This window comes from Brienomyrus brachyistius, chromosome 2 (genome assembly GCF_023856365.1).
Source record: "Brienomyrus brachyistius isolate T26 chromosome 2, BBRACH_0.4, whole genome shotgun sequence".
Classification (NCBI taxonomy): domain Eukaryota; kingdom Metazoa; phylum Chordata; class Actinopteri; order Osteoglossiformes; family Mormyridae; genus Brienomyrus; species Brienomyrus brachyistius.
The window spans coordinates 3,583,358-3,603,000 of NC_064534.1; the positions used below are offsets into that span (position 1 = coordinate 3,583,358).

At 45.9% G+C, this 19,643-nt stretch overlaps 3 protein-coding genes across 3 annotated transcripts; 1 reads left to right on the forward strand and 2 right to left on the reverse strand.

Moving 5' to 3' along the window:
- The first annotated feature begins 2,739 nt into the window (after positions 1 to 2,739).
- On the forward strand, positions 2,740 to 4,660 carry bcl2l16 (BCL2 like 16). Its single transcript, XM_048995188.1, has 3 exons — positions 2,740 to 2,897; positions 3,244 to 3,794; positions 3,954 to 4,660. Exons 2-3 carry the CDS (start codon positions 3,318 to 3,320, stop codon positions 4,083 to 4,085), a joined length of 609 nt encoding a protein of 202 aa, XP_048851145.1. The 5' UTR covers positions 2,740 to 2,897; positions 3,244 to 3,317; the 3' UTR covers positions 4,086 to 4,660.
- Positions 4,661 to 5,537: 877 nt separating this feature from the next.
- Positions 5,538 to 8,268, reverse strand: LOC125720098 (tubulin beta-4B chain-like). The gene is made up of 4 exons (XM_048995175.1): positions 8,110 to 8,268; positions 7,085 to 7,193; positions 6,872 to 6,982; positions 5,538 to 6,750 (listed from the first exon to the last, which is right to left on the reverse strand). Exons 1-4 carry the CDS (start codon positions 8,164 to 8,166, stop codon positions 5,690 to 5,692), a joined length of 1,338 nt encoding a protein of 445 aa, XP_048851132.1. The 5' UTR covers positions 8,167 to 8,268; the 3' UTR covers positions 5,538 to 5,689.
- A 7,091-nt stretch (positions 8,269 to 15,359) lies between these two features.
- Positions 15,360 to 19,217, reverse strand: LOC125727882 (Golgi-associated plant pathogenesis-related protein 1-like). Its single transcript, XM_049004875.1, has 6 exons — positions 19,119 to 19,217; positions 18,456 to 18,482; positions 17,680 to 17,889; positions 16,669 to 16,746; positions 16,318 to 16,467; positions 15,360 to 15,997 (listed from the first exon to the last, which is right to left on the reverse strand). Exons 2-6 carry the CDS (start codon positions 18,460 to 18,462, stop codon positions 15,990 to 15,992), a joined length of 453 nt encoding a protein of 150 aa, XP_048860832.1. The 5' UTR covers positions 18,463 to 18,482; positions 19,119 to 19,217; the 3' UTR covers positions 15,360 to 15,989.
- Positions 19,218 to 19,643: the final 426 nt, after the last annotated feature.

Genomic DNA, 19,643 nt, shown 5'->3' on the forward strand with positions numbered 1-19,643 from the left:
GATTTATCCCAGATGTGCTCTAGCGGGGACGCCGCTAAGTGGGACACTTGTGAGTACTTGTGAATACTTGCACGATGTGAAGTTGCTTGCCGGTTTTTCGTCAAACTCTCTTTCTCCTGACCGGAGATAGCACTTTGGAGATGTGTATCGTACTGTAAAACGGTTCCAAACTTAAGTCCGAACCTCTTCCACCTGCCTTGCATGGTTAAACTCAGCCTTTCCGTCAAGAAAGACTTAGCCCGTCATTGTGGGACATACTGGGGAGCCTTAGATCTACGAATAAGAAATGATAACGCACAACAAAACCACTTACCCGTGTATTTATATTACATAGCGGGGTAATATTTATAGTTAAAGCTACTTGGCTATCTAATAAAACAATAGTTTATTGTAAACAGAGGTGATGGTTGAAGCAAATGAAATGAGAGTGTGATACATCGTGAGACCTCAAAACACACAAATTATGACTTTAAATGGCCAGCAATATACCGAAAAAATAAATATTCAGTGCAGATAAACGGTGCATATACTGTACATCCTCCTTCCTTAGTCCTCTTTTAAGGGCTATGTGGCAGTGGTTAAAAGCGGCTTTCGGTAACGCTAGTTGTCACTTGGTCGATGCTTTCCTAACAAAGGGCAGAGGAATTAATGGTGTGTCACAAATTACCGCGTAGAAGGTGACGCCTGACTGGGGGCAGTGGATGGGGAGAATGGGAAGCATCGGAGTGGTGGGAGTGGGCGGCGGCGTCAGCTCCAGAGGTGCAAAGCGTGACCATTAGCGCGGCCTTCTGGGCGAGACGGGGCAGCGACGGTGCGCATACTGTGCACGGAATTAAACGTGCAACGTGCTAATTAAAAACATAGGGGTTTGCTGGGAAGGTGACCTAAGAGTTAAAGATACTGCACTTTTAATCAAAGGAGGACAGCTTTTTAAAAAATCACATGCATATATGCTAACCTTGAGCCGGATGGTTTACCCGAAACGTCGTGAGACCTGGGGGGTCTGCATATGTAGAGATATGGGGGGAAGGGGGGGCGATGGAGCCTTATCGCGGACCTTCCCTAAGCGGCTGTTTGACTCGTTTTTACGTGAGTAGCCTGACACCTAGTGGCCATTTAGAGGCAGTACAGACCAACATCCAGAATGGCCTCATATTAGGCGAAAAAACACATTGCAGTGAGATTCCTATTATGTTGTGCCGGTTTCAAAACCAGTAATATGTATTGCTGTTGTTAATCTTTAAGAAGCTACTTTATTAATCTGAATCCCTCTGCTGGAGGGATGATGGAGGGACAGAATGAACATCAGGCCTCTCGCCTCATCCAGGGTTTAATGGTGACAGAAGAAGCAGGTCAAATCTTATTAATAGCTTAAGATTTTATTAAAGATACATCCATCCTTTGTCCAGCCACCTGGACTATATCCAAGGCAGCACAGGGCACAAGGTAGGGTCTGTCCTGGAAGGGATACCAGTCTATCACAGGGCACAAGGTAGGGTCTGTCCTGGAAGGGATACCAGTCTATCACAGGGCACAAGGTAGGGTCTGTCCTGGAAGGGATACCAGTCTATCACAGGGCACAAGGTAGGGTCTGTCCTGGAAGGGATACCAGTCTATCACAGGGCACAAGTACACCGTGGATGGGACGCCAGTCCATCATGGGGCACACACACACACACACACACACACACACACACACACACACACACACACACTACAGGAAGATTAAGGTCACCAATGAGCTAGCTCCACACACACAGAAAAGGGGGCAGGGGGGGTTTTGAACCCTCAACCCTGGAGGTGTGAGGCACTGATGCGACTGGGCTGCCCACAGAACATGAATAGCCACTGAAAATCCCCCCACACCAAGCATCATAACTGTGGACAGACACATGACAGCCGGCACTAACGACTAAACATGACCAGACCTGTCTCCACCTGTGACAGTGGGATCCGAATTCTGGGCAACACAGCAGATGTCTGAGAGCGTCATATATGTACTGCCACAAATCAGAAGTATGGTGTAACTGGACAGTACGCAAACATGGTTTATAAAACAAGGGTCGTCTTAAATTACATGTAATATACTGTAATTCTTGTAAATGAGTTCAGGTTGTGATGACTTTACATTTAACTTATTTGTCTGAAACCTTCATCCAAAGAAACTTGTAGTAGAGGGAAGAGTCACAATTTATGTGTGCAGCCTAGGATTTGAATCAATAACCTTCATTGTTATTACACCACTCCACTGGGCAGTGGTGGCTTAATGGTTAGAGAAGTCCACTTGTAATTCAAATATTGCTGGTCTGAATCCCCGACCAATAAAGCACCACTGAGGTACCTTTGAGGTACCCTGAGTACTGAATTAGATGCCCCCTGCTGTGTCACGATGGGTTAAATGCAGAGAACACATTTCATTGTTGTGCACTGTGGTGTGTCAACAATGACCACTGATTACCAAACTCTACTTGTTGAGCTACGGGAGTTACTATCATACCTACATCTGTGTGTAATATTGGTACTCGAACTATAGTATAAGCCATTAGCTTATAGTGACGTTGTGTCACATCAGGAGCTTCTGTCCTGGACAGTCTGTGTGGCGGCTCTCGGGTTGCTAACCTGAGCATGGCTCTCTCACAGAGACACACAGCTGTGATTTATTTATAGCACAACCTGCGCTGACATGACACTGAGTGTCCGAGTCGGGGAGCTGGGCTCCGCATGCCAGTCGCTGTGGAATCTGCTGCTGGTCTCCAGCACAGGTGCTAAAATTAGACTCAGGCGAAGTGGGAGAGACTGTTCACCAGGGTAGACGTTCAGAAAAAAGCAAACTTTCCCACCTGCTAACATCGCCTCCCCGCCCCTTGGCATTGGCAGATCCTGGTCGGTGGATGCGGGTGAGTCATAAAATCCTGTGTTTCGGGCCCCGTTGTTCCTGATAAGTGTTTGTGTAGCGTGATACGTCATGTTTAGCCTTTGAACATGGGGGAGTGGAGGAGAGAAAGAAGGGTTCGATTGCCCCTGAGGTGCCTGTTAGCTGCCCATGAGGTAGGCGTTAGCCACTCCTGGGATTTTTATCACTGGCTCAAGTTCTGCTGACATTCATACGCAACGTTATTTCAAGATGAGCGAACGGTCACTTACTGTGTTTCAATTAATTTCTCCAGTTTGTAGCCGCTGTGGCTAGTATCAGTGCTATAACTAGGTCTTGGTAATGTTTCCTATCTCTATATCAATGTCTAGGCAAAACATCCGTGCTGATTGCCAGCAGCAAGTGGGCAAATGCCCTGAGATTGCTGGGTATTAAAGAGGAGCCAATGGGGAGGTCCGGAGAAGCAGGTGGTGGGCGGGGCCTGCATAGCCCCGACCCTCTGGTCCGGGAGGCCTTTGTGATGTCATATGACTATATCAGCTACGTGACAGCGAGGCCCGGCACATCTGTGCCCCCTGCTCCTTCAGTCGCAGCTGCTGCCCTCCGACACGCTGGAGACGAACTGCTCTTCAAATTCCCCATCTTTTTTCGCCGCTGGCCACGAGTCTTCCAGGATGTGACGGAGACCACCGCCTGCCCCATGCTCATTGCCATCCTGGATGAGCATTTTGCCCCCACCCCTGGGGGGCGCCGGAGAGAGTTGGCCTGGAGTGCCATCTTGTCAGTGTATGTGCTGGCTGGACAGATGGCATTGCACTGCCAGGAGAAGGGCATGCTGGGAACTCTTCCCGAGCTTCAGGAGTGTGTAGGGATGTATGTGGAAAGGTTGATCTGCCCAGAGATCCGGGACAAGGGTGGGTGGGTAAGTATTTTCTGTTTTTTTCAAACTTGATTCCATGATCTACAATATACACTGACAAGGCTTCCTCTTCGTTTAGTGTTAATCGTTTTGTGTAGTGCTGTAACCATCACAAAAAAATGTTTCTGTGGATTAAAGTTACCTTCACTCTGTTTTTGTTAGTCTGGATTTGTGTCTCGCTTTGGTAAGAAGCAGGACCTAGAAAGCTACGTGAAGAAAGTGTGCAGCTGGACTCTACTCATACTGACCATGAGCATCGTCTCGTATTTCTTGTGGAAAAGGAGGGTGCAATAAATCACAGCACCATCTGGTGACAAGGATGATTCATGCCGAAGAATGTCCTGAAGAAAGCCTTTTCATCCATAATATTTTCTCGGTTTCAAAACAACACTGGCAAGTTGCAACAGAATGATTACAAACCGACCCCTAAGCAGCCACAAGAGGGCGGCAGTATCCCATTTACCATTTTTAATTTTGTGCTTGACAAGTCGGGTTGCCAGTCAGAAAACAAATTATATTCACAATCCTTCCTATAAACTGCACAGCATGGCCTGAAACCAGTCATTGTGGAACAAGGTGTCAGGGGGGGGGGAATTCCTCCATGACTCAATTTTGCAAACACATTTGCCCTTTATGTTGCATATAGCCTATTTTTGTGCCCCATTTGACTGCATCTCATTTTGAGTTTTTCTGGTTTAAAAATTAATTGCATCTTGTGTGCATTATGAAATTTTTGCAGCAGCTCCCCGCCCCCCATAATACTCCACCTTGTTTCACAATACTGTTTCTTAAGTAGCAGAATATTGCATGAAAACCGCAATTCTGGCAACCCTGGTCACAATGAATTATAAAGCACGTATATGGCTTCATATGCAGTGATGTCAGCTATTTATTATACCATTTGGGAATGACCTTCTAGATTTTGTATATGATTTTAGCAAAAAAATAAAGCCAGTGGGCCTGGCAACACTGGCAGGGAGTAACAGATGGACAGACTCTTTCAGCAATACCATCCACATTAAAGGTACCAGCAGTTCACATTTTTATATTCTTTAAAAACAAGCGATGGCCCAAATAATCCAGATTACATACTGAGTATTAAATGAAGATATTTGTATTTTTAGAAATACCAGCTATGGAAATGATTAATAAAATGAACTTGAATATTATCTCATCAAATTATCAACATGCAACGCATAGGGGCCTGTAATACCAAATGCATCTACGTAAACCTTGCACATGGAACACATTTAGGTATAACATGCAATGAAGTCATCGCAGTCCATCTGGCTCCATCTCCCAAGATACACAGAAGTCTTGTTTGCACGTCTTCTCTGCAGAAGGTGTGGACACTGGCAGTCACATGATCCACCAAAACAGGCTCCTTACCTTCACAGCACTTACCACCCACAGATTAACAAGCCATTTTACTGCAGGATCATTTCATCCTCTACAAAAGCAGATCAATTGCTGTGCAGATGTTTAAGGCAGCAGAAATACTCATTGCAGTGTTTCACGAATGAAGGATTTTTCAGTTTTAGAATCAATTAGGATGAATGAGAAATTGAAATCTAATTTTGGACTATACTTTTAGGTTTTATACTGAGATGGTCCCCATATTATAGATGCACTATATTGTGTAATTAGTTTCGCAATAAAAAAGTCCCCAGTTACATATCATGGTAGCCTATTTCTGTGTAATGCATTCAGTTAGGGATGGAGGTATCGCCAGTAAAACAGACCAGCTTTTCATATATATATAAAAATGGCTTTTATTGGCAGGTTTCTGTACAGGAAGGAAACAGAAGCAACAATCAGAAGTGACAAAAAAAAAAGACAGTTTCGAAACTCTGGGAAATATCGTGTCAGAAATTATACAGCTTGGAATAATTTACACTTTATGCAGCCTCCTCCTCTGCCTCCTCTTCAAACTCTCCTTCCTCCTCCGCGGTGGCATCCTGGTACTGCTGGTACTCGGAAACCAGGTCGTTCATGTTGCTCTCAGCCTCTGTGAACTCCATCTCATCCATGCCCTCGCCAGTGTACCAATGCAAGAAGGCCTTGCGGCGGAACATGGCGGTGAACTGCTCGGAGATGCGCTTGAACAGCTCCTGGATGGCCGTGCTGTTGCCGATGAAGGTGGCGGCCATCTTGAGCCCGCGGGGCGGGATGTCGCAGACGGCCGTCTTCACGTTGTTTGGGATCCACTCCACAAAGTAGCTGCTGTTCTTGTTCTGCACGTTCAGCATCTGCTCATCCACCTCCTTCATGGACATACGGCCACGGAAAATGGCCGCCACCGTTAGGTAGCGCCCGTGACGGGGATCACAGGCTGCCATCATGTTCTTGGCGTCGAACATCTGCTGCGTAAGCTCAGGTACTGTGAGGGAACGGTACTGCTGGCTCCCCCTGCTGGTGAGGGGAGCGAAACCAGGCATGAAGAAGTGAAGGCGGGGGAAGGGCACCATGTTGACGGCCAGCTTGCGGAGGTCGGCGTTGAGCTGGCCGGGGAAGCGCAGGCAGGTGGTGACGCCGCTCATGGTGGCCGACACCAGGTGATTCAGGTCACCGTACGAGGGCGTGGTCAGCTTCAGCGTGCGGAAGCAAATGTCGTAGAGAGCCTCGTTGTCGATGCAGTAAGTTTCATCTGTGTTTTCTACCAGCTGGTGAACGGACAATGTGGCGTTATAAGGCTCCACCACAGTGTCAGACACCTTGGGGGAGGGAACCACGCTGAAGGTGTTCATGATGCGGTCGGGGTACTCCTCACGGATCTTGCTGATGAGTAGGGTGCCCATCCCAGAGCCGGTGCCCCCACCAAGAGAGTGGGTGAGCTGGAAACCCTGCAGGCAATCGCAGCTCTCAGCCTCCTTCCTCACCACATCCAGAACAGAATCGACCAGCTCAGCCCCCTCTGTGTAGTGACCCTTGGCCCAGTTGTTCCCAGCACCACTCTGACCTGTAATGTAGGATTGTTAAACATCATAAAACTAAAGATCAGGACAGAATGAGTGTCATTTTAAGTAACCAAAGAACTTGTCTGTGTGTTAAAATACCATGAGGAGAACCACCCAACTTACCAAAAACAAAATTGTCTGGTCTGAAAACCTGTCCGAAGGGGCCAGACCTGACAGAGTCCATTGTACCCGGCTCAAGATCCACCAGGACAGCACGGGGGACGTACTTGCCACCTGAAATGGTTTAAAAACTATTACTACAAAATGTATAGTACCTGAAATTATATTTTAGAATAATTTGATCAAAGTATTACAGTTGTCAAAATGAAAGATCACCTGAGGCTTCATTGTAATATACATTGATCCTCTCCAGCTGGAGGTCACTGTCACCATGGTAAGTGCCAGTTGGGTCAATGCCATGCTCATCGCTGATCACTTCCCAAAACTGCAAAAGACAAAGTATGAAAAAAAAGTTATCATGTGACCGCAAGAGCCACTTTAGTGATGTCACTTCCGGGGTCTGCGCACGCAGCTGTAGGCACACGACTTCAAATGCAGTTCAGGTTAGTTTTTTATTAGTATTATTTTATCGAGTTCAGGGTTATTTTTGCGCACGCCTCTAAACAATTACCCGCACGGAAAACAAATGCGGAAGAAAACGCGCCTTTTCGCGCCGAGACTGCTCGGAAGGCGCGCGCGCGGTGCCCGCCGATTGGCTGAGCTCCATCCGGTGTGATTTTTGAAAATGTAAACGTCACTTCTCGCGACCTTCTGGCCCCGCCTGCCGCTCGCAGACACTGCGGCGCGCACAAATGGAGCGTTTATGGACCGCACGTACCGGCAGACAGAGAGTTTCACAAAGGAATCCTAAAATTACTACTATATTTAGACAGTTTAACAATAATGATATGCGATGTATTAAATAACACTCAAATATATAACTTGTTGCATTAGTTCATTCAGTAATAAAAGTACTTCATATTATTCCGCAATGCAGTAAACTTTCGTGGGAATCCCCACCCAACTCACTGCTCTTAAGGCACACGTCAAGCAAGATTCTAACTTCGGTAATACCTTTTTGGGACTATCAAATTGCAAATAAGAGGTATTAGATTTCGAACTATTGGCTCGGGTGTTTTACATATATTCCTTATTTTTTCCCTCATGCTTCAAATATTTCAAACAAATATGTGGTCGTTTAATTTTGAAAATAAGATAAGATAGGACTTTCAAATATCAAGACCAGATTTAGAAAAATAATGAATGCAATGTTGTTTACAGATAAAAATATACTGGTTTCCCTACAAAAACATTTTATCAGAATGGAATATATAAAATATTGCCGATTCAAAGTGACTAACCTTTGCGCCAATCTGATTACCGCATTGTCCGGCTTGAAGATGCACGATTTCCCTCATTTTTTTAGTTCAAGAGGTAGTACAGAACACAACCAGAATAAGAGCTGCTGCTTCCTTCAAATGGCTGCTAACTGCACGTCTCCAGCGCTTTAAGACTTCATGAACACCCGCCTTTGCCGTACAGTCAAGCGGAGTTTCCTAGTCAGCTATTGGCTACTTGTCATCAACCTGCTGTCACTCTACTTTTAGACCAATCATAATTGAAAAGACAATACCCTCATTGGCCCTGCAAGTCTATCATTCAAATTGAACGAAAACGTGTTTTTCTACCGTCGCTCTGTACGCAGTTAGTTGAGAGATGAATAGCGAGATCCGGCCTGAAAAGATAAGCAATAATATAGGTCTTGGGAGTTGTTTAATTTCATTTCTTTGAAGGTCGTGGTTAAGAATGGATCGCCAGGAAAATAGATTTCTAAGTGTTCATACAAAAAAAAATAAAAAATGTGATACTATGTGATAGTCAAACTCCCCCTGAAATACCACGTGTCTATTCAGTTGTAAAAAAAATATTCCCTAAACTTACCAGTTTTAAGGAAAAGAACGTCGTCCTTCTGATGTGTCAAAATAGTTTATAAGTTAAATATTCCTCATGTCTGAAAATACATTTACTACAATCGGCACGGTGATTCCAATACAACTGGATGTGTTACATATATTAAGTAAGGTAAAAGCAGGTACAATTCACAGTGTTCTTTCCAAGTGTTGAGAGCTTAGTTAGTGTGGTATGGCAGGCAGGGGAGGAAAACAGCTTTCGGAAAGCATGCAGTCTTTGTACTGTACAAGGGTTTTCACGATAGACGGTAAAAGGATATGTATGTAGAAGGGACACATTTTTCAACAACAGTCTCGACATTGAAATGTGACCCACTTATGCCATTCGCTGTTCAAATACACTGTTTACAACTTCGATCAGGTGGCTTATAAATTCGAGACAAGTCTGCACATATATGCATACGCATTTACATGTATTTAAAAGTTTTATCACCTTGTAAATAGTATGTTTTGCAGTAACATTTATTGTGTGGGGGTGAAGCAAAGCGTGTCATGCCGGATGCGTGTTGGTTGGCAATTCTGTAAATATGATTATGCCCATACTGGAATATTATTGCATTTTCAACCACCTATTTTGTGTACGTGCATCAGTATTTTTGTGTGCTGTCTGTCTTTTTCAAAGTATTGTTTGTTTAGTCATCTGCAGCCTCATTCACCAGCACCATGACTGCTTTGTATTGTATTTGAATTTTTCTTTTGAAGACGCCGTACCAGCAGCTGCTTTGTAAGTGACCCATTGTATCTAGCGAATTGCGGTAACAATGCCGTCGCCTTATCTGCAGGAAGAGCTGCAGTTTTCCCTTTAAATATTCAAAAGCGGAGCCGGACGTATAAGGAAGTGCTGGTTTGCTCTCCAGAGAGGAAATCCGAAAGCCCCTGTACGTAATAGATTCTGTGCTCCGATTTCTATTCAGCTATTTCATGTGTTCTTCTTAAACATACAGACCATTGCACCAAAGCAGACAATATTTTGTTAATGGCAGGAAACACTGTTTGCAGGGCTGGACTGGTCCTCTGGAATACCAGGCATTTTCCCAGTGGGCCAGTGGGTTTGTAGGCTGGTGAAATTGAATCCTGCCCCTCCCTTGTCTGTTATGTATGAGGGCTGATTAAACACACAGTTAGTGTTATGTGAGGGTGCTGTATGTTCACCAATGTGGACATGAGCCCTGGTACAGTGAGATTATGAGCTACCAACAAGTCAGCCCATTCCTCCTCTTCATTGCCCTTCATCATAGGGCCCGTCCAGCCTCCTTGCACCTTATGCAGGGTGGGGGGGCGGGGGTCTCACATCCTGTGGATTAATGGTCACATGGTCACTGTGGCAGAAGCACATTAGATCATATGAGTGGCACATCTTTTCAGAAAAATCACAGGCACTGTGGTTTGAGGTGGTTTAAAAGGCTCTCCTAGTGATCTTTTTGTGTGGGGGGGTGGGGGTGGGTTTACTTTGTCCATAATACTGCACACACCCTGCCAGTGCAGCAGAGGCCTGCGAGCTGAGATTGACCGAGTGCAAAGGTGCTGATTAGGCAGGAATGTCAGAGAAACGGCAGAAATCACAGCAGCAGGCTAATGTCCGGCGTCCTGAAATGTGCTGCGTGATGCGTCTGTAAAGGCCAGTGCTGATGAATGCTTTGAAAGGAGAAGAGGAAACAGGTAACAGGAAGTAGCGCTCCTCTGTACTTCTGCACGCTGTAATACTCTGAGAACAAGGGTAGTGGATACAGGTCTAAAAGAAGGTGAGACACTGACCTGTATCTGCTCTATAACCTAATATGAAAAACAGTGCAATTAGTGCATAACCTGTGTGTTGAGACACACACAGAGGTATGAGATATGTGCAATGTCGACACCCCCCACACCCTTGATAAACAGCAAACAGTTGTACCAAACAAAACCCTGATGTCCGTGGTGGATGGAGACCTGACAGGGTCTCCAAAGTGGAAGTTTAGTGGACTGAGGGCAGGTAGACCTGAATTATGGGCAAGGGGGTCATGTTAATAAACACCACCTAGGCGAAACAGGATAGGGTGACCTCAGTGAGATGATGTCAGACGTCAGCTGATGTCAGGCAGGCTAAGGGAATGTGTCTTAAAGCCCTGCAGGGCTGTCGGCCCCCTGACTGCACGTCATCATGGCCTCAAAGCCAGCAGGACTCCAGCCGGAGCCGCGGTGGCCAACAGGAAGTGATGTTGAAAGTTCCTGCCCCACTTGGCTGAATCTGCGTGTTCCACCCGAGATCGTGTCAACAAGCATTTCTGAGGCAAGCGGACAGACTTCCTTCCCCTGCGTCGACCTCTCAAAGCCATCGCTAAAGCACAAAATCTGGACATTCATCACACACTCAAGTGTAACATTTCAGTAATAAGAAGAAGAAAGTGCTCTACCAGTGGTTAGATTTTTCTCGGTTAAAACAGAAAGAATGTTAAATAAAACTTATTCAACGTATTCAATCCATAACAAGCAAGGTCTTCTGTTAAGTTTATCCAGTTATGATTGTAACAATCTTAATCAAAACTGGGCCTAACACTGCTGCAGCTTGCAGGGGGCGGAGCTAACCAGAAGGCCACACCCCCTGAGCTACAGACAGTGCCACTCACAGTCTCTGCAGCAGTCCGCTGCCCCGCCTTATGGCACAATCAGCCACGCTGCAGTACAGTTTTCACCCGGTCGTAAATTGTTTATACGCCAAAGCGTAGGAGGATGTGAGAAAGTGCTGCACTGGGGTGGGATGATGGGATGTGGATGGGGGGAGGTGCACATCACAACCGTCTTGCCAGTATCTGATAGATTTACGTAGCTCCACACCAAGTCGGTTTCGTACCTGGTCCTGATCGTTCTTATTCCTCCGGGGGGGGTTGGGGCCATGTGACTGGGAAGCCATGGAGTGAGATAGCATTTCTCTGCCCCTCCTCCCACCATCTCACAGGGTTGTCCTCAGATGGGGAGAGACAATGTATCTTTAAGAGAATCTCGGCTAGCCATGAAGTGAAAGTGCTTTGCCAGCAGTGGCCTCCTCCGGGACAGACGCGTTCAAACGGTTTGGACTTCGGCTCGCCGATGTGGCAATGCCGACGTGACGTGCTGGCCTGCTGCTCACCCCATGATCAGGAAGGAAGCTCCCTCCGTGCTGCAGGCTGCTGTAACCTGGCCTTCGCAGGCCTTACCTGCCGCCAGGCCCCCCATTAGTGATTATGAGGATTGTGGGTAGATCACGGTAAGAGCAACCCTGGATGGAACGTGCTGACTTTGGCTCTGTCTCTTTGGAGCTGTGACTCCCACGCAAGTTTCACCTGCTCCCACAAAAGGCAGGTCCTGGTCTGTCATGCTGTCCCCATGCATTCCTCTCACGATGGACCTGTTTTGGATCCCTGGCCAGGAGCTGGTGGGGCTCAGCCTTGCAGATCTGGGTCCTGTAACATGTTCTGGGGCCTCAATCACTGGCCAGCCCCCAAAACCACCCCTACCCTGCACACCTTCTTCCTTTGATGCTGAAGAACTGAGGTTTAACATTAAAGTTTGTCGACTCTCAAAGCTAAATAGAAAAGACGTGTCCCTCGTTCTCCTGTCAGCAGTTTGTGCCTCTGCTGCGAACAACGGGGAAGGTGGGGAGGTGGTGGGGGTGGGGGTGCCATCTCGCCAACTGGGGAGACACACGCTCACTTCCCAGACAGCTCAGCCAAACAGCTTCTCAGCTGCCCTCAGCTTTCTCTGGAAGCTTCTACACACTGCACAAAGGAGTAAAAATACATCACCGGTGATTAAAACTGAAAAGCAGACTCTCAGGAACATGACCTCATTCCTTGAGCCTGAGCCGAACAGGCCCTGGACTTCCTGCGGCACGGCGAAGCGCATTCTGCAACCGTCAGGCATGGGCATGCGGTGTTTAGATCAAAGACTGTGGCACGGTGGTGGTGGTGGGGGGGGGGGATGACAGGGGGCGTTTTTGCATTTGCATTTCAAGAGAAACAATGGCTCGTATTTGCATCCTTCTCAACAAGCTTATTTTTTCATGCTAAGGAAACCGTTTAAGTCCAGCAGACATCAAGAGCAGGTGGCCCATCTGGATAAGGACAAGGACTCATTCCCTGAGGACGTCCTCCGCAGGTCCTGAGAGAAGCACATAGACAGGCAGCCAACCAGAATCCCAGCAGTTAAAATATCCCGCTGTGTAACTGGGCGAAAAGTGCTTCTGTAAAGAATGCCAGCTAAACGCCACATGAATGATTCCTGCAGTGCTGGAGTTAAGCTAAAACCTGGCTCGTCTTTGCCAGGCTTGTCGCTCTACTCGTTTTGAACTCTCTGGTGGAGGGCTCAGAACTGGCCAATTACCCCGCAGTTTAAAAAACGGCCTTTGTCCAATCAGGAGTGGGGTCATACACCAGGGAAGACCAATCACAACCCTCCCCGCCAAATTCTGCACCTGAGACCTGCTGTTTTTTCTTTCTCTTTGAAAGGCGCATTTTCACTGCAGCCCCGCCCACGTAGCCTCAGGCTAACAGCTCATTTCCTGAGACGCAAGAAGCAGACGTTACACTTGCAAGGCTCTGCCATGCCACAGCTTGGCATGCGTCATGCACCGACTGGAGAAGATTTATCTGTTTATCGCATTTATATTGCTCAGCGAATGCGAGCGCAGCGCCGCAGTTCGTTATAAACCTGCATGTGGCAAATGTAATACCTTTCTGTGATCAAAGTGGCCGGGCCTGTTATCTCAGTCAAACTTCAAAGGTCATGTGACCACGGCAAAGGGAAGTCATTACAGGGAAGTACCGTGTAAAGCAGGCTGCCTTTTTGCCTTAGCAATGTCCACATTCAGGTTGAAGGTTAGATTTCACACAGTACAGACATACTAGATAAAACAGCTCTGAACCCACATCCATGTCTAGAACCTGAATGATACGTCTACAGTGTTCACATGGTATTTGACTACTGTAGAAAGGAAGCAACGCATTAAAAGCACAGGCTGTCTCTCTTCTAGGAGATGATACATAAATGAGGAACCAAAGAACACCAAAAGAGACAGAAACGGTCTGCTCAGTTTGCTCATGGCTGCTCCCTCTTTGTCGTATCGCAGAATTTAAAATATACATTATGGCCCCCTAGTGATGATTATGTGTACTGCAACATAGAGGAATCCTGCAGCGATTTTGCCTGATAGACATAACTTTCATTGATAATCTATAATCCTTCAACATGTATCTTAAATACTTAGATTGTCCTACTTTCATAATTATGAATAAAAGGCTATTCACAAGGTTTCCCTGAATATAAAACTACGTTATTCAACTTTTTGTGTAGGAGACATTATTAAAATGATTACAAAAAGAGAGAATGTAGTGTGGCAAATTTTTGTAAACACCCAGAGTTATTGTGACAAGAATGATTATTCAGGTGCAGCATATGACCCATCACAAATCACAATGGAGACACATAAATGGCTGTTAGGGAGAAGAGACTTCATGAGATATTGTGGTACTCTGTGAGACATCGTGTTCCTTCACGGTTTTGATGGTCTTGGTCCCCAAGTCTGGGAATCCTACAATCAGTGAAAACAGTTCCTTTATCTGTAAGTGGTCGTTCTTGCAAAATTCTGCAATACATAAAGGCCCAAAGCTCACATTCCTGATAAGCGTTTGGAAAGTCGGAGAACTGCTTTCGCCTGCCGTACAGCATTCACCGCACTGGACCGACCCAGGTGTGCGTCCTTATGTGGAGGAAGATAAGCTTTATGTGCCATTTGGGGAGGGGCGAGACGGACAGGACCTCCGCGTGAGACACTGACACAGAAACTACAAAAATGGTGGCTAAACGCAGAGCAGCAGCCTTTGGTGCAGACACACCTCACAGGTCATTTTATCGAACATGTTAATATTCAGACTGTATGACATCTGCATGGTCGTTCTGATTCCCTCTGAATACTCCAATTTCCCGTGTGAAATGTTACCTCTAACTTGCCAGTAGTGTAGAAATGTGTATCCTATGATGCACTGTCATCCCCAGAGATCCGGTTTCACTGTGATCCTGCACTGGGTAAGCATTGAGGAATTTGTATATTAATTTCCATGTCAATTTCCACATGTTTTGTCCTGTATCACACTGCCGTCTGTCCGGTATCACACGACTGTTTGTCCTCATGTCCCTTCATGCATCTGTCCCCTTTTTAATATTGACTAATATTAAATTAATTAATATTGCACATCATCCAGCCCTATAATATACTACAGCGATTTTTCGAATTCAGTACAAAACAGCCCCGCCTCGCGCCGTGAAGTCATTTGGCCCCGGAATCAGTTTTCACGCCAGTGTGGAAAACCAGCACCTTTAAGTACCTTACTTTCGGTACTTTCTCGGAAGCTGCGGTGGAGAGTGCAGAGCGGCAGTAAAAGAACCACACGATTCCTCGATCTGTTACTCCCCCAGACACATTCCCCCCTCCTTCCCTCCCTCTCGTTCGGCCAGGCGCGCTGAGCCCATCCACATCGCTTCCACCAATGAGCCCTTTGTATATCACAGCCGCTTTAGCATGCTTCAAAATAAAAGCCAGGCGAAGATAGACTGGTTTTGAGGGACATCTGCTTTTCTTTCTCTCATTTCCATATATATACTGCTGACAGTTATTCCAAGGAAAGATGACATTAGGTTTCATTATTATTTATTACATATTGTACATAAAAAGATTAACTTTTTCACTTGTAAAATTCACAGGAATGATCCAACTTACGTGCTCTCTGTTCGTTCCAAAATGGAAGGAACTAAGTTCTGACAAAAATTAAAAAGTAAAAGCAGAGTGGGGCTACGTTTCCCAAAAGCATAGTCAATAATTACATGAGCTACTTACACATTCGGAACCATGCAACTAAATGGTTTTAACTATCAAGACCAAGATGTTATATTTAAAATACGTGATTCCTCAGACCAGTTTGTCATTCATTTCTTTGTTCCAAGACCACATATGCATTTGCTTAATCTTCGAAAAAATACAAACAAACAGCCCACTGTCATTTCAAATTTATGATTAATCATGATCAATCACAGCCTATTATTGTGTTTGATTGGATCAGTTTTTAAATTGATTGATGCCACTAAAATATATATGTATATAAATGTGTATGTGTATATATATATAAAATATATATATGTATATAAATTCAGCGAATGTGCTGGGTCATGTGTCCTGCCTCTGCGTTCCCAGACTAGATAACTGGAATCCCTGGAGACTGCAGGACGTCGCCACTCTGCGCTCCCGGAGTAAAAGGCACGGCCGTTTATTTCACTGAAAAGAGAAAGAGACGCGGCAGTGGACCATGAGTGGGAGGAGGGACAGGCTGGTAAACAGAGAAGGGGGGGGGGGGGGGGTAGTGGTGGACTTGACGTGCCGGAGATGCGCCACCTTCAGGACGCGCATCATACTGCTGGGAATTTGTACACGTGCTCACAAACGAACGTCCACAACTTTAAAACCACAGCAAAATAGATCCCACATTAGGATTATTTAAATGTGACTCTAATTAAAAAGTTAAGTGCAAAGCTCTGCAGGCATTTTTGCGGGCGCCTTCCTCGTGCAAATCCATTACCTCGATTTTCACGGGTTACCTGGAGGATGGACGTTTTCCTCAAAGCAGCCGTCGCTGGTCATGTTCCCCGCAGGGTTGTACTGGCCCACCACGAAAAAGTAGTTCCCGTCAGTGGCAAGGCCCACGCCCACCTCTTTAGACCCCTTCCACACAACTTGGGTGAAGTGCCCTAAGTGGACCACCAGGGGGCGGACGTTTACCAGGTTTTCCCAAACACCTTCAATTCCTCTAAAAATGAATTTGGTTCACTGTAAAGGATAGTGCCTATACAGTCAAATGAGCGTAGCATTTATTTGTGAGTAAGAGACGTAGCGGTGGGTGTGGTTTAACCTATGGTGCAGCTGATACTGAGGTCACAGACAGTGCTTACCTGCTTCAGAGCTGAATCCAGGGTTGCTGAAATTGTAGTCCTTAATCTCATTGTACCAGCTGTCCACTGCCTCGTTCCCTGTGGGGACAGAGTGAGGCAATTAACAGTTAGGAAAGCAAACAGACACATGAATGGGCTTAAACCGAGACTGAGGGCGCCTGGTTCATTCCTGACTCTCAGCAGAGTTTATTTTAAGGGCGCTGTGTGGCACTGCAGGATTGATCGTTGAGCAAGGCCTTTTACCCCACAAATGTGATGGGGGCACCAGACAAATGGCCTCACCCTGCCCCCAGACCCCAGGCTTTGCTCTCGTCAGCATATTTGTATGTCCCAAAGAAGAGCATGATGGCATATGTGAAAACTAAAGCATTCCCATTTCATTCCCAAAAATCACTTAATTTTAAGTGTACCCTAAGAACACACCCAATGATATCTACGCCAGGCTTCCTTAACAAGCAGGACACCTGTAGGCAACATATAGGTTGATATTTTCCTTGCAGAATTCAGGTTGTGGGGCCCAAAGGAACAGCAACCAAACCACCACTCATGAGAACATCCACACACACACACACACACACACACACACACACACACCCTCACACACACACACCCTCACACACACACTATTCAGGACATTAAACAGACCTTTTGTTGCCACTGGTTTGTGTTTCTGTGTTTGTCTAGGTTTTGTTTTTCAGATGCAGCAGTTAGCGCGATGGTATCCTCTACTACAGATACAACAGCTGGCCTTTGGATACATATATTTTTTTTCCTTTCTTTTTCTTTCTTTCTTTTTTTCTTTCTTTTTTGTTCCTTTTTATTTTTTTCTATCTTTTTTTAAAAAAGAAATATACAGTAAAACATAAAAACCAAAGAGCTAATTCAACAAGTTCAACAAATTCAAAAGTTCTCAGCAGACAAACAGAATATCCTGAAAGAATATTAATAAGAATGAATATAAATACAAAAAAAAAAAAAAGAACTGTGGCTTGGGCCCATGTGACACCTCACCGGCCAGCTTCTTTTGTGCAGAGGACCAGGAGTAGTACAGGTTCTCGCCATAGTTGGTGTCACTGTGCTCAAGGTTCTTGGTGGTGAGCAGGTGGTCAGCCCACTTCTGGGCAGAGGAGCACAGCTTGGCACTCGTGGTCAGGTCTGGGGCTCCATGTTTCCTACGGTACGTGTTGTGGGCATCCAGAAACTCCTGTTTGAAGGTGGCATCTGGGGTGGCACAGACAAGGAAGACGGAACGTGTATGGAGAACAAGCCTGTTCCGTCATATTGTGAGAGATTGATTGAACAAGTGCTTCAGTACGGAATACGCTGCCGGTACACATTTGCCTGCGGCCCCCCAGGGGACTTTCTGATAAAATATTTGATGGAGTGATAATAATAATAATCGATACTTTATTGTCCCCGTAGGGAAATTGTCTTTACGCCTCCCACAACTTGCTCTTTTTTTTCATAGAGGAAGTTGTCTGCGAAGGGCTGCCACCTGTAGCGGCGCCCAGGGAGCTGGGGGTTAAGGGCCTTGCTCAAGGACCCACAGTCTGAGGCGGGGTTTGAACCTGCGACCTTCTGATTACAGGCACACAGGCTTAGCCCACAGAGCCACATGCTGTTCCCAGCTCCCATAAATATGAAATATTCTTGTTCCTTATTTAGGCGATGTTCTCCTAACCAACTAACTAGCAACGACTGTCAGAGTGAGGTATCAGAAAGAACAAACCGGCCCCCGATTGCACGGCTGTGAAAGATCAACGGCTGAATGGAGAAGACGAACCAACCTGCCATGATCTTTGATGTTCTTCAACCTGCGAGAACACAAAGATGGTTTATCACCTTATCTCATATCATGTGTGGCACGGGGCACCAAAAACAAGCTGGAACACATTTCAGTTCAACCCCTCTGCTACTAAAGTTCCTGCCGAGGGAGGTCGACTGCAGAAAAAGCAACTATGGGCAAAATAGCTGTTAGTGAGAAGACGGTGAGCTGCATCCTATGACACATCCTGAGTTAAGGTCTAACAGCCATGAATGGCAGTAGGAGTAGAGCAGCGACTCCCACCTGGGCTCTCAGAAGTGGCCCCACCCTCCTCGCTACACCACACACCCACATGCCTGTTACTGCTTGACTTGTCTAACATGCTCCGATACTCTCTGTAATCCTCTGATGCTCTCTGACAACCAAATGTAAATGTTAATCATAGCACAAGCAATTCCTTCTAAAACAGTCTAACACTGTGCAACATCACTCCTGTTTCCATGGTTTCCACGTTAAGCTTGCAGGATATTATCGTGTAACATTATGACATTTCCTCTCTCTTAGGAATAAATATTTAGCATAAATAAATGTAAATGCAAAATGTAAACAGTAACAATAGTCCCTTGATGCCGTTTAATGGCTAACTGGAATGGTTAACTGAGCTCCCTGTCTCTCCTTCTCTCACCTGGGTGCACACACACGTCCTGCTGCTGCGGTGTCTGTTTGCTGCAGTGCTGGCCTCTCTGCAGATGTGCCTCACATGCTGATGCGGGATCCTCTTAAGAGAGGCCTTGTTCTGTGCCTCCCACGCAGAGGAGGAGACTAACATGCTAATTTGCAAGGAATGGTGATTAAAGAAAACAGTACTGCCACCCATGATGCAGTGACTTCAAATGCTAAAGAGCATGTATATAAAGTATAACGTATATTAAATACTATATGCATTTTTATACTTTTACAGTTTGCTATACTGCTTGGAAAGAACTTGCATGCAAAATAAATCATCTGTCTGATTTGTGGACGGCGCATTTATTTATCTATGCATGCAAATGTACCTATTTCTGCATATATACACATACTACAGATAGAGCCATCGTTGGGGTGGTGTAACTGGTTAGGCTGCATTGGGTCCCACCCTCTAGGGGACCCCACCCTCTAGGGGACCCCACCCTCTAGGGAGCCCCGCTCAAATGAGAAACTTGCCTGGATA

Coding starts and splice junctions, on each gene's coding strand:
- bcl2l16 (XM_048995188.1), top strand. CDS start 3,318: ATGGGGAGGTCCGGAGAAGCAGGTGGTGGGCGGGGCCTGCATAGCCCC. Junction 3,795..3,953: donor TCCGGGACAAGGGTGGGTGG/GTAAGTATTTTC, acceptor TGTTTTTGTTAG/TCTGGATTTGTGTCTCGCTT.
- LOC125720098 (XM_048995175.1), bottom strand. CDS start 8,166: ATGAGGGAAATCGTGCATCTTCAAGCCGGACAATGCGGTAATCAGATT. Junction 7,194..8,109: donor GTAATCAGATTGGCGCAAAG/GTTAGTCACTTT, acceptor TGTCTTTTGCAG/TTTTGGGAAGTGATCAGCGA. Junction 6,983..7,084: donor ATATTACAATGAAGCCTCAG/GTGATCTTTCAT, acceptor AAACCATTTCAG/GTGGCAAGTACGTCCCCCGT.
- LOC125727882 (XM_049004875.1), bottom strand. Junction 16,747..17,679: donor TGCACAAAAGAAGCTGGCCG/GTGAGGTGTCAC, acceptor CTGTCCCCACAG/GGAACGAGGCAGTGGACAGC. Junction 16,468..16,668: donor TGGATTCAGCTCTGAAGCAG/GTAAGCACTGTC, acceptor TGGTCCACTTAG/GGCACTTCACCCAAGTTGTG.